Source organism: Pagrus major, chromosome 15 (assembly GCF_040436345.1).
Source record: "Pagrus major chromosome 15, Pma_NU_1.0".
In the NCBI taxonomy this organism is placed as follows: domain Eukaryota; kingdom Metazoa; phylum Chordata; class Actinopteri; order Spariformes; family Sparidae; genus Pagrus; species Pagrus major.
Genome location: NC_133229.1, coordinates 14,651,582 through 14,666,245, shown reverse-complemented (window position 1 = coordinate 14,666,245; position 14,664 = coordinate 14,651,582). Strand labels below are relative to the sequence as shown.

General features: G+C 40.1%; 1 protein-coding gene across 1 annotated transcript; it reads left to right on the top strand.

Moving 5' to 3' along the window:
• Window positions 1–9,922: 9,922 nt before the first annotated feature.
• On the top strand, window positions 9,923–13,349 carry LOC141009729 (uncharacterized). The gene is made up of 6 exons (XM_073482422.1): window positions 9,923–9,972; window positions 10,175–10,277; window positions 10,464–10,592; window positions 11,135–11,191; window positions 11,319–11,447; window positions 11,879–13,349. Exons 1-6 carry the CDS (start codon window positions 9,923–9,925, stop codon window positions 12,302–12,304), a joined length of 894 nt encoding a protein of 297 aa, XP_073338523.1. The 3' UTR covers window positions 12,305–13,349.
• Window positions 13,350–14,664: the final 1,315 nt, after the last annotated feature.

Here is a 14,664-nt window from a genome sequence, read left to right as displayed (position 1 = left end):
TATTGAAAAAATCGGGCGGTGTATTCGCCAAAAATGGTGATTTTTCATTCAAATATTCATGAAAAATAGAAATTCCACTAAAATCCAATAAAAACTGCTGTGTCTCATTCTACCAGTATAACAAGACATTTGGCCATTGATTTCGAGTCGATGGCTCAAATGACCTGGGAGCTATTGAAAAAATCGGGCGGTGTATTCGCCAAAAATGGTGATTTTTCATTCAAATATTCATGAAAAATAGAAATTCCACTAAAATCCAATAAAAACTGCTGTGTCTCATTCTACCAGTATAACAAGACATGTCGGCATTGATTTCGAGTCGATGGCTCAAATGACCTGGGAGCTATTGAAAAAATCGGGCGGTGTATTCGCCAAAAATGGTGATTTTTCATTCAAATATTCATGAAAAATAGAAATTCCACTAAAATCCAATAAAAACTGCTGTGTCTCATTCTACCAGTATAACAAGACATGTCGGCATTGATTTCGAGTCGATGGCTCAAATGACCTGGCAGCTTTTGAAAAAATCGGGCGGTGTATTCGCCAAAAATGGTGATTTTTCATTCAAATATTCATGAAAAATAGAAATTCCACTAAAATCCAATAAAAACTGCTGTGTCTCATTCTACCAGTATAACAAGACATTTGCCCATTGATTTCGAGTCGATGGCTCAAATGACCTGGGAGCTATTGAAAAATTGGGCGGTGTATTCGCCAAAAATGCTGATTTTTCCATCAAATATTCATGAAAAATAGAAATTCCACTAAAATCCAATAAAAACTGCTGTGTCTCATTCTACCAGTATAACAAGACATTTGCCCATTGATTTCGAGTCGATGGCTCAAATGACCTGGGAGCTATTGAAAAAATCGGGCGGTGTATTCGCCAAAAATGCTGATTTTTCATTCAAATATTCATGAAAAATAGAAATTCCACTAAAATCCAATAAAAACTGCTGTGTCTCATTCTACCAGTATAACAAGACATTTGCCCATTGATTTCGAGTTGATGGCTCAAATGACCTGGGAGCTATTGAAAAAATCGGGCGGTGTATTCGCCAAAAATGCTGATTTTTCATTCAAATATTCATGAAAAATAGAAATTCCACTAAAATCCAATAAAAACTGCTGTGTCTCATTCTACCAGTATAACAAGACATTTGCCCATTGATTTCGAGTCGATGGCTCAAATGACCTGGGAGCTATTGAAAAAATCGGGCGGTGTATTCGCCAAAAATGGTGATTTTTCATTCAAATATTCATGAAAAATAGAAATTCCACTAAAATCCAATAAAAACTGCTGTGTCTCATTCTACCAGTATAACAAGACATGTCGGCATTGATTTCGAGTCGATGGCTCAAATGACCTGGGAGCTATTGAAAAAATCGGACGGTGTATTCGCCAAAAATGCTGATTTTTCATTCAAATATTCATGAAAAATAGAAATTCCACTAAAATCCAATAAAAACTGCTGTGTCTCATTCTACCAGTATAACAATACATTTGCCCATTGATTTCGAGTCGATGGCTCAAATGACCTGGGAGCTATTGAAAAAATCGGGCGGTGTATTGGCCAAAAATGCTGATTTTTCATTCAAATATTCATGAAAAATAGAAATTCCACTAAAATCCAATAAAAACTGCTGTGTCTCATTCTACCAGTATAACAAGACATTTGCCCATTGATTTCGAGTCGATGGCTCAAATGACCTGGGAGCTATTGAAAAAATCGGGCGGTGTATTCGCCAAAAATGCTGATTTTTCATTCAAATATTCATGAAAAATAGAAATTCCACTAAAATCCAATAAAAACTGCTGTGTCTCATTCTACCAGTATAACAAGACATTTGCCCATTGATTTCGAGTTGATGGCTCAAATGACCTGGGAGCTATTGAAAAAATCGGGCGGTGTATTCGCCAAAAATGGTGATTTTTCATTCAAATATTCATGAAAAATAGAAATTCCACTAAAATCCAATAAAAACTGCTGTGTCTCATTCTACCAGTATAACAAGACATTTGCCCATTGATTTCGAGTCGATGGCTCAAATGACCTGGGAGCTATTGAAAAAATCGGGCGGTGTATTCGCCAAAAATGGTGATTTTTCATTCAAATATTCATGAAAAATAGAAATTCCACTAAAATCCAATAAAAACTGCTGTGTCTCATTCTACCAGTATAACAAGACATGTCGGCATTGATTTCGAGTCGATGGCTCAAATGACCTGGGAGCTATTGAAAAAATCGGACGGTGTATTCGCCAAAAATGCTGATTTTTCATTCAAATATTCATGAAAAATAGAAATTCCACTAAAATCCAATAAAAACTGCTGTGTCTCATTCTACCAGTATAACAATACATTTGCCCATTGATTTCGAGTCGATGGCTCAAATGACCTGGGAGCTATTGAAAAAATCGGGCGGTGTATTGGCCAAAAATGCTGATTTTTCATTCAAATATTCATGAAAAATAGAAATTCCACTAAAATCCAATAAAAACTGCTGTGTCTCATTCTACCAGTATAACAAGACATTTGCCCATTGATTTCGAGTCGATGGCTCAAATGACCTGGGAGCTATTGAAAAAATCGGGCGGTGTATTCGCCAAAAATGCTGATTTTTCATTCAAATATTCATGAAAAATAGAAATTCCACTAAAATCCAATAAAAACTGCTGTGTCTCATTCTACCAGTATAACAAGACATGTCGGCATTGATTTCGAGTCGATGGCTCAAATGACCTGGCAGCTTTTGAAAAAATCGGGCGGTGTATTCGCCAAAAATGGTGATTTTTCATTCAAATATTCATAAAAAAAAGAAATTCCACTAAAATCCAATGAAAACTGCTGTGTCTCATTCTACCAGTATAACAAGACATTTGCCCATTGATTTCGAGTCGATGGCTCAAATGACCTGGGAGCTATTGAAAAAATCGGGCGGTGTATTCGCCAAAAATGGTGATTTTTCATTCAAATATTCATGAAAAATAGAAATTCCACTAAAATCCAATAAAAACTGCTGTGTCTCATTCTACCAGTATAACAAGACATTTGCCCATTGATTTCGAGTCGATGGCTCAAATGACCTGGGAGCTATTGAAAAAATCGGGCGGTGTATTCGCCAAAAATGGTGATTTTTCATTCAAATATTCATAAAAAAAAGAAATTCCACTAAAATCCAATGAAAACTGCTGTGTCTCATTCTACCAGTATAACAAGACATTTGGCCATTGATTTCGAGTCGATGGCTCAAATGACCTGGGAGCTATTGAAAAAATCGGGCGGTGTATTCGCCAAAAATGGTGATTTTTCATTCAAATATTCATGAAAAATAGAAATTCCACTAAAATCCAATAAAAACTGCTGTGTCTCATTCTACCAGTATAACAAGACATTTGGCCATTGATTTCGAGTCGATGGCTCAAATGACCTGGGAGCTATTGAAAAAATCGGGCGGTGTATTCGCCAAAAATGGTGATTTTTCATTCAAATATTCATGAAAAATAGAAATTCCACTAAAATCCAATAAAAACTGCTGTGTCTCATTCTACCAGTATAACAAGACATGTCGGCATTGATTTCGAGTCGATGGCTCAAATGACCTGGGAGCTATTGAAAAAATCGGGCGGTGTATTCGCCAAAAATGGTGATTTTTCATTCAAATATTCATGAAAAATAGAAATTCCACTAAAATCCAATAAAAACTGCTGTGTCTCATTCTACCAGTATAACAAGACATGTCGGCATTGATTTCGAGTCGATGGCTCAAATGACCTGGCAGCTTTTGAAAAAATCGGGCGGTGTATTCGCCAAAAATGGTGATTTTTCATTCAAATATTCATGAAAAATAGAAATTCCACTAAAATCCAATAAAAACTGCTGTGTCTCATTCTACCAGTATAACAAGACATTTGCCCATTGATTTCGAGTCGATGGCTCAAATGACCTGGGAGCTATTGAAAAATTGGGCGGTGTATTCGCCAAAAATGCTGATTTTTCCATCAAATATTCATGAAAAATAGAAATTCCACTAAAATCCAATAAAAACTGCTGTGTCTCATTCTACCAGTATAACAAGACATTTGCCCATTGATTTCGAGTCGATGGCTCAAATGACCTGGGAGCTATTGAAAAAATCGGGCGGTGTATTCGCCAAAAATGGTGATTTTTCCATCAAATATTCATGAATAATAGAAATTCCACTAAAATCCAATAAAAACTGCTGTGTCTCATTCTACCAGTATAACAAGACATGTCGGCATTGATTTCGAGCCGATGGCTCAAATGACCTGGGAGCTATTGAAAAAATCGGGCGGTGTATTCGCCAAAAATGGTGATTTTTCATTCGAATATTCATGAAAAATAGAAATTCCAATAAAATCCAATAAAAACTGCTGTGTCTCATTCTACCAGTATAACAAGACATGTCGGCATTGATTTCGAGTCGATGGCTCAAATGACCTGGGAGCTATTGAAAAAATTGGGCGGTGTATTCGCCAAAAATGGTGATTTTTCATTCAAATATTCATGAAAAATAGAAATTCCACTAAAATCCAATAAAAACTGCTGTGTCTCATTCTACCAGTATAACAAGACATTTGCCCATTGATTTCGAGTCGATGGCTCAAATGACCTGGGAGCTATTGAAAAAAACGGGCGGTGTATTCGCCAAAAATGCTGATTTTTCCATCAAATATTCATGAAAAATAGAAATTCCACTAAAATCCAATAAAAACTGCTGTGTCTCATTCTACCAGTATAACAAGACATTTGCCCATTGATTTCGAGTCGATGGCTCAAATGACCTGGGAGCTATTGAAAAAATCAGGCGGTGTATTCGCCAAAAATGCTGATTTTTCATTCAAATATTCATGAAAAATAGAAATTCCACTAAAATCCAATAAAAACTGCTGTGTCTCATTCTACCAGTATAACAAGACATGTCGCCATTGATTTCGAGTCGATGGCTCAAATGACCTGGGAGCTATTGAAAAAATCGGGCGGTGTATCCGCCAAAAATGCTGATTTTTCATTCAAATATTCATGAAAAATAGAAATTCCACTAAAATCCAATAAAAACTGCTATGTCTCATTCTACCAGTATAACAAGACATGTCGGCATTGATTTCGAGTTGATGGCTCAAATGACCAGAGGCCTCATGTACTAAGACTTGTGTGGATTTCCTACTGAAACATGGCGTAAGATAGAATCCAGAAACTGTCATACACACAAAAAAAAATCAGATGTATCAAAGTGTGCTTACCCATGGATCCAAGCACTTTTCCTTTGTACATCCCAATCAACGTGGAATTGAGCGCATATGTAGAAGTGCTAAACTCCTCCCTTTCCACGCCTCCATTTAAATATGCAAATTAATTTAAATAGGGCCTGCACCTGAGATTTTCCTCTCTGCACCATCAGATTTACACCATGAGTAAAGGGAAGAAGCGCAACTTCACCGAGTCTGAGCTCGAAACGCTATTAAATGAAGTCGAGACACGAAGATCTGTATTATTTGGTAGCCTCTCGTCAGGGATAAACACCAAAAAAAAGAAATGAGTGGGAGCGTGTGTGTGAGGCAGTGAACGCTGTGGGGTCGGAGCAGCGCACACTCACTGAAATATATATATATATATATATATATATATATATATATATATATATATATATATATATATATATATATATATATATATATATGCTACCGTTAGTGGGAAACAAACAGGAGGACAAAACAACTTCATTACATGGATTGACAAGACTGATCGCACTTATATTGATGACTGCAGAAGTGCGCCGTGGCTATTGCAGTGTGACATTTCCAACTTTACGCACGCGTTTATTGACACAAATACTGAACACAAGGAGACAATAAAGGGCTTGTTAGATAGCTCTGCCGCTCTATTTTCACCAGGGAAAAACAAATGCACATATTTGAATGCACGTGCCCAAATGGGCATTGTGCTGGTTTACATTCGGGGCGCAATTAAACAGATACATTATTTACTCACCGAGAAGCCACCCATCGCGCACCGTGCCAGCCTCCAGCCTGTTACCAACCATGCTATTGGTAAGAATGAACGAGTCATGCGTTGAACCAGGCCACCTTGCCACGGTGTTGGTGAGCTGCATTTGCGCATCACATATTATTTGAACATTAATTGAATGAAAATGTTTCCTGTTGACAAAAACAAATTCATCCTGTGATGGCGCTTTTATAGCAACATGTGTGCAGTCAATAGCTCCGATTACATTAGGGAAACCGGCTCTTGCTGCAAATTGCGCTTTAATGTTGGCCTGTTCAACAGCATTGTATGGGAATTTGATGTACCTGGATGACATTCTTATGATCCCGTCCCACACAGCTGGCATGGCTCGGCTCAGAGTGGACTGGTGCACTCCTGACCGGTCGGCCAGTTCCCTCTGGAAGGCTCCTGTTGCCAGAAACCCCAGAATGGTCAGCACCTGTGTGGGCACGGACAACCCCTGGCTCCTGGCTGTGCCGCAGCTCTGCGCACAGCTCCAGTACACTGGCCTCGGCAACCTAAAACGACTCATGAGCCAGTTGTCGTCATTTGCCAACAGATCTTCCCGTTCTCTAAACACCCTCTCACGTCTGATATTACCATTTGCGATGTCTTCTAACAAGGCCAAGGCTGCCATTGTTAATGCCATTTTTTCATCACTTTGCGCATGCTTTTATATCCATCCATATGATTGCAAACACGTGTGTGTTAATTGACCATTAATGTGTCTCTGATGTGCACATTACTCTGAGGACTAATTGTTTTCACATAATTAACAGTTTCCCAGCATCACCTCAAAGTGTCGCCAAAGGAACAATAGCTGTAGAAACGTGCGCACGCCAGCCATGAAGCTGGCGTGGGGCACCGCACATTTCCACGGTCATTTCACTTTTGATACATCTGACCGTTGGCGTGGAAAATGACGTACGCCACGTTTTTGTGCGTACGCAACATTGATACATGAGGCCTCTGGAAGCTATTGAAAAAAACGGCCAGTAAACCTGAGAGTGATAGTGGTAAAGTGAATTACTGAAGACAGCACTAAGAATATTGAGTCATCTTTCATATAGTCAAACACTGATCAAACCAAGCACTGATGTCAAAGTTGGAATTGCATCCTTAATTGCGGGAAGTCATGAATATGCCTTATAGATCAGTAATAAGGCATTAAAGTGACAGTTCACCCCAAAATCAAAACACATTTTTCCCTTTTACCTGTTGTGTAACTTATCCATCTACATTGTTTCAGTGTGAGTTGCTGAGATGTAGAGATATAGTTAATAACAATAATAATAAATATAGTAGAACTAGGTGGCAATCCACAGAACTATTTTCTTTCTGTATCACTGCAGAGAGAAGCGTTCATCTACTCACCAAAGGCTACCTAACTCAGCCAGCTAATGTTACAGCTCAGCTGAGGAGGACACCATTATTGTTTACATTGTTGTAATAAGCATGAGCCTCTTGTCCATGAGTAGATGCAGCTTCACTCTGCACTGTGATGTGGTGCAGTTTGGTAGAAAGAAAATAATTGGAGTTGGACTCTTTGATATATAGTTTTACTAATTATAGGAGTATTTAGAGAAGGTGAAACTTCCTTAATTTGAATTATCTGACAACCCATAATACAATTGTACTTACATGAACTGATTGTTTGCCTGTTGGTGAGTGTATATAAACACTGCAGATCAACCTGACTCATCAACTCCTTCACTTTGGGTTTGAAAATCTCCTAAAATCTCATGTCCACCAGATTTTCAGATAGTTGTGTGGGCATATGTGGCTGATATTTCTTGGGAAGTATTTGCATACAATTAACATTTAATGCGCCAAGTTTCATGTGTCCAGCTCATTCCAGCTCGCGGCAATTTGAGCCGTGGCAGAGACAAATAGTTATGAATCAACAAAAAAACAACAGGGCTACAACGCTGATAATGAATTCAAACAAAGATAGGACCAATGGCCCATAATGACTGAGAGTGAATCTCTGTGATAGGTTAGGCTCCAGTATGAACCAGAAAGTCAGAGCAACATGACCCGGTGAGCTGCTCTGTCAGAGGAAGGCTCGCTCTTCCAAAACGCCGAATCGTTGTGGCCCACCGCAACAAGCTGCTGTAAGTCATAGGGGAGGAGGCTGGAGGCTGCACTGTTTGACTCGTGTCTCATGCGGCGGCTGCTTTCAAACGGAGCTCGACTGTTAACAAATGCTCCGCTCTGAAATGTATATCATGAATGAAAGTCCGAAAACTCCTGGAGCCCAGGGAATAAAAAGAAGAAGAGGAGAAGAGGAAAAAGACAGAGGTAACGTGATGAATGAATAGTTTATTCATTGCAGTTGAAGCGCTCCGTTGGAATTGAGCGTCATCCGCTAAATGTACTTTTTGTTTACTGCGTTTCTATGCTGTGGTTAGTTCAGGTTGTACAGATTTTAACTTCAACATACTGTTGGGCAGTTTAATCTGCAGACATGCTTCATATTCTAAGATCATCTAAGGTTTGTAGCGTCGCTGTCCTGTGAGAGAAGTCAACTTTGAATGAACATTGCTTTATTTTTCTCGTTTTGTAGCCGGTTTGTAATGTATGCAAACAGGTGCTCCTCTGCTCGGCTTTATTTCCCCTCTCCCCTCTTTCCATGTGAAAACAGCTCTCTACGCCTTCATGCGGTTGTGTGCGATTTAGTACACACTTGCAACTCAACTTGTTCAGAGAGAGAAGCAGGCAGTTATCGTAAGGGACAGCACACTGTGGACAGTTTGAACAGTTTAGTAAAAAGTTTTGACAGACATTTAAAATCCAATACATTAAATAATATACAAGTAATTATTGATTACTTTGCCTAATTATTTGTACCCCACACCAGTACACCAAATAAACAACAACAACAGCAACAATAACAATAATAATAATAAAAATAAGATATTTATTAGGGGTGCAACGATACAGTTAGCTCACTGTTTCATACGTACCTCGGCTTTTGGATCGGTTCAGTTTGGTACGCGTGTTTGTGTGAGGAGAAAAAAAGCTATAATATTATATCTGAGTGGACTGGTTATAGTGGGACAGAGACTGAGTGGACTGGTTATAGTGGGACAGAGACTGAGTGGACTGGTTATAGTGGGACAGAGACTGAGTGGACTGGTTATAGTGAGACAGAGACTGAGTGGACTGGTTATAGTGGGACAGAGAGACTGAGGTTATAGTGGGACAGAGACTGAGTGGACTGGTTATAGTGGGACAGAGAGACTGAGGTTATAGTGGGACAGAGACTGAGTGGACTGGTTATAATATGAGCTGAGTCAAGCAAAGAAGCAGACTATGGAGGACTTCCTGGTGCTCGAGGCTCACTGAATGAAGTTCAGACAGGTGAGTACATTCACTGCGTTGCCAGTGGTCCAACATGGCGTTGTGCATGTGCATGCAGTGCAGTCTGTAAAAACTGTGCAGCTCTTTTTGTTTTAATGTTTGTGTTTGTGGCTGCAGCTGCAGCTGCTGTGGACTTGATATTGTTAATATTGTCGACTTTGTTGATGTTTTATTCTGCAGTTAAAGTGGCACTTCAGTTCATTTCATTTCTGTTTATTACTTTTTACACATTGTTTTGCAATTGGTCTTATATGAGTAGCAGACACCATGACACCATGTGAGAGGAATGCTCATTTTGTGCATGAATGCTCGGTGTAATCACTCTCACTGTTTGTGTTTACAATGCTGTAGTCTATAATGTGGCTGACTGATCGGGTTTCACCATCAGGAGCTGTTTTTTAATAAAATGTCAACCAGTGGTGACATATACTCCTCTTCTCTCTTCAGATGCACTTTTGAAAGATTTGAGTCCCTCCCCTGTCCATACTGGGCCACCTGCAGACACTTTCTCCACCTCAGCACCTTCCAGCGATGCAGCATCAGGTTCTCCTGTCCCCTCCACCTCAGCAGAGCCCAGCAATGTAGCATCAGGCATCTACAAAGAGGCTGCACGAGTAGACCAGACTGACTGTTGTTGCGGCCCTGCATGTGTGTGTGTGGTGTGTATATGCCTTGTGTCCTTTTTTGGTGTCCCTCTCCTGCTAAATCGCTCTCCGGCCCGGATCAGGCTCCTCCCTCATCCGGTTCCAGTGGCAGTTTCTGATTGGTGCGGCTCTGGTGCAGGCCAATCCGAAGTCGACAATCAAGGGCTGGAGTTTTGAAATGGTCTGTCAGCTTGTCGGGGCGACTGATCCCGGTGGCCAATTCGGCTCATTTGCTTTGGACGGTACTCTGTGTTGTTGACTGTGGTTTGTGTCGGGGGCACTGGGCCAGAGTTAATACATTCGCTTCGGCGATCACATACATTAGATGGTTTCCTGTGTTAGTTTTCAACAGTATTAGGGGTGCTGTTCACGTTGGTTCCGTTCACTCTTCTTGTAAAGCCTCATCCTAACATGTTTGTGTGTTGTAGCTGTGTGATGTGCCGATCCACCTGAAAGACCACACTTACTATGAAAGAGGGAGAGTCTCTGCACGCTGGGCAAAGAGAGCAAGGCAGCCTGGAGGCAACAACAAGAGTCTATGCTGCAGGGACGACCAGGTTAGACATTTGATTCTTATATTTTGGAGGATCCAAAACCTCCCAGTGGAAGAGTACCAGCAAGTCTACCATGAAGTGGCAGAGCCAATGCTGAGGTTTGCTTGTGTCAAAAATCACTTATCACATTTTAATTACATATGTGTCACTAAATTCTTTCATTCATACGCTTTTTAATCACATGTACACAAACAGATCAAAAGTTTGGGGTCCCATAGAAATGTTCTTACTTTTGAAATAAAAGCACAATTTTATTTAATCATTAATGGAATATCTACACCTGTGTACAGAGGACCATTTCAGCAACCATCACTCCTGTGGTCCAATGGCACATTGTGTTGATTAATCCTCGTGTGTCATGTTTAAAGGATGGTGGATCAGTAGAAAACCCTTGTGCTATAATGTTGGTATAGCTGAAAACTGCTGTGCTGATTAAAGAGGCGATCAAACTGGCCTTTGTTTGTTAGTAAGATTGGGTTGATCCCAAACTTTTGAGAGGTAGTGTATCCCTCTGATTTAATTTCTGTTTTTTCTGCTCCTCACAGGTACAAGAGGCTGCACTAGTAGACCAGACTGACTGTAAATCTGTTTTGACTGATAAGGTAAGAACAGTTTTTCCAATTTTAGTTATTTACAGGAAATGACAGAATAAAATTCACATTATTAAGTTTTGTTGGTTCCGTTCACTCTTCTTGTAAAGCCTCATCCTAACATGTTTGTGTGTTGTAGCTGTGTGATGTGCCGATCCACCTGAAAGTCCACAGCTACTACAAAAGAGGGAGAGTCTCTGCACGCAGGGCAAAGAGAGCAAGGCAGCCTGGAGGCAACATCAAGAGTCCATGCTGCAGGGACGACCAGGTTAGACATTTGATTCTCATATTTTGGAAGATTAAAATGTTTATGGCCCAAATGTTCCACAATGTTACCCTCAAGAACCAGAGAATTAGACAGCTTTATAAAATGGCAAACAAATGGTTGATAATATTTTGATGATTGAATGTTTTGTGGCACCGTACAGGCCTGTTGTACTGCTTATTGGACTGGTTTCCATTACAGCAACTTCCCGGTTTAGTTCACATCAAAGTTTTATTGATATTCACATTTAATTTTAGTTTAATGTTTTGGTCCTTAAAATTTAAAATGTCTTGCAGCCAGGTGAAAAATAAAATAAAGCAGTGCCCTGCAGTTCATCTGATGTAGTTATATTTCCAGTGAGATTATATATCTATGTTGTTAAAAATAGTTTACTGGAAGCTGACATCCTCTCATCTGTTGTCGACCTTCTTCAGGTGCTCAATGTAAACCCAAAGCTGCAGCACTCTGCTCGTACTGCCAGCCTCCCTCAGAAGAGGAAGCGGACCTCTGCAGCCCGTCCTTCCAAACCTTCTGCTAAACATCCAGAGGTGCTGAATCAGGTTCCCACTCATCCATCCTCCACCACAGCTGGTGGCAGTCCAGGCTTGAATTTGGTCCCAAGGTCTCGGTCCACCATCCCACCTGCTGACCTGCCAGTGGTCTCAAATGTGGCCCCCAGCACCATACCCTCCACTGCTCCACTGCAGCATGGCAGCCCTCTGAAAATCCACAACCTCCCAGTGGAAGAGTACCAGCAAGTCTATCACGAAGTGGCAGATCCAATGCTGAGGTTTGCTTGTGTCAAAAATCACTTATCACATTTTAATTACAAATCTGTCACTAAATTCTTTCATTCATAAGCCTTTTATCACATGTACACTAACAGCTCAAAAGTTTGGGGTCACTTAGAAATTTTCTTACTTTTGAAATAAAAGCACAATTTTATTTAATTATTAATGGAATATCTACACCTGTGTACAGAGGACCATTTCAGCAACCATCACTCCTGTAGTCCAATGGCACATTGTGTTGATTAATCCTCGCTTGTCATGTTCAAAGGATAGTGGATCAGTAGGAAACCCTTGTGCTATGATTGTTTACATAGAAAAACAAAGTTTTTTGCTACCAGGGGAGACCATATATGAAAGAAATGGACGTTACCTTCTGGTGTTGCTCAGGGAAGCTGCCTCGGTGCTCTTTTTTTGTCATTGTTCATGCTTCTGTCAGGTGAGATAATCTGCTGGATTTTTCATCTGACACAGAAGTCACGAGCCTGGGCATTATCCTAGAAAATTAAATTCCACATAAAGATTTTGACCAAAGCACCTTTTATCATTTAAGCAATGGACCAAAGGTACAGCCGTCCTTAACCCAACAAGATGCCAAAAACTTGTTCTTGCATTTATTTCAAATAGATACAATCACTGTAATTTTCTTTTCACCGGTCTTCCAAGACAATCCATTGATAAACTACAATTAATTGGGAACTCTGCAGCCAGGCTTTTAACTACAACAAGAAGTAGAGAGCACATCACTCCAGTTTTAGTTTACCTGCGCTGGCTCCCAGTGCCTTTTAGAATTGATTTTCAAGTCCTATTAATTGTTTACAAGGCTCTTATTGGCTTGGGACCGGCCTACATGACCAACCGTTTGTATTTTTATAATTCCTCTCAACCTCTTAGAGACTCTGCTGTAATTTTTTAATATGAAAACCAACTGCTGCCTGCTTTTCTTAACTATGCAACGAAACTATAGAACTTAATGCACTATGGACTGCTTGGTTTTATCACCTGGTATTGCACTTGTTCTGTTACATTTTCTTTTCTTGTTGACCTGTTGTAAAGCACTTTGACCTGCAGCTCTTGTATGTAAGGTGATAAATAAAGATGATGATTATTATTATTATTATTATTATTATTATTATTGTTTGTTTGAGTTTGAGAAAATCAGTCTCAAACGAGACACTCTGTCTTCAGTTTGTTGTTTAAATAAAGAAAATCTGTCGACATTGTGATCTGCTGTTCAGATGCTCAGCTTTTACTGTCACATTTTTGTACTATGATTTATTGTGTTACAACACATTGCTTTATCCACAGTGAGTATGTAAAGTAGTGACGATATTACTGCTTTATGAGTTGATCTTGTAATTCCCATAAGTATCAGAGTACAGCGTACAGTATACTCCTGTGTTCACAAGTATTAACCTTTTACAAAAATCCTAATTAATTTGATTTAATTGTCTGCAGCACCTTCCTGTTCCTGTTTTGAAGAACTGTTATTTACTTTGGGAGTGACAGATACCACTCCTGTGTTTTTATTTCTGGTGGTAGAGTTACTTTATGAACATTTGAATCACAGATTTTGCATATGGGCTGAGTTATGCAACCCCCTGAAATTATGAACATCCATTGTGTATCAATGCAATTCAACAGAAAAGAATGATAAGTCCATAAAAAGGAACCATTAATATTAGCTTTCATCAGTGAGGAGCTTTAGGAAAATTGTATTTTAACTTTGCAGCTGCAGGTTTTTGTCGTCACTAAATGAAACCTTAGGTAAAAACTGTAATAATGCTGAAGGATATGCAGACCTCAACACTGCAGCTACGATCTTCCGTCGCTAGATGCCACTGTGGGGGTTTTTTTGTGACGTTGATGACGTCACGTTCGCACAAGTTAAATGGCCGATGAGCACCACAGTTTCTCGCCGGGCGTGGTGGCGCGCGCCTGTAATCCAAGTTACTGGGAGGCTGAGGCTGGCGGATCGTTTGAGCTCAGGAGTTCTGAGCTGCAGCGGACTATGCCGATCGGGTGTCCGCACTAAGTTCGGTATCGATATGGTGCTCCTGGGGGAGCCCGGGACCACCAGGTCGTCTAAGGAGGGGTGCACCGGCCCAGGTCGGAAACGGAGCAGGTCAAAGCCCCCGTGCCGCTCAGTAGTGGGTTCGCGCCTGTGAATAGACGCTGTAGTGCAGCCTGAGTAATACAGCGGGACTCAGTCTTTTTACACTCTTTCTACTCTTCAACTAACTGCTGTCACAACAACAATGTGTTTACATGTTACAACAGCTTCATCGCTGCTTCGTTATTGTCTTGTTTCCATTAAAAACCTTCACAAAGTACTTTGTCCTGCAGCGCCTCCACCTGGAGGAGAGGAGCAATGACACCAACCACAGCAATTCATGTTTGAACTCATGTTTCTTTCTCCATGTCTGTCTGTG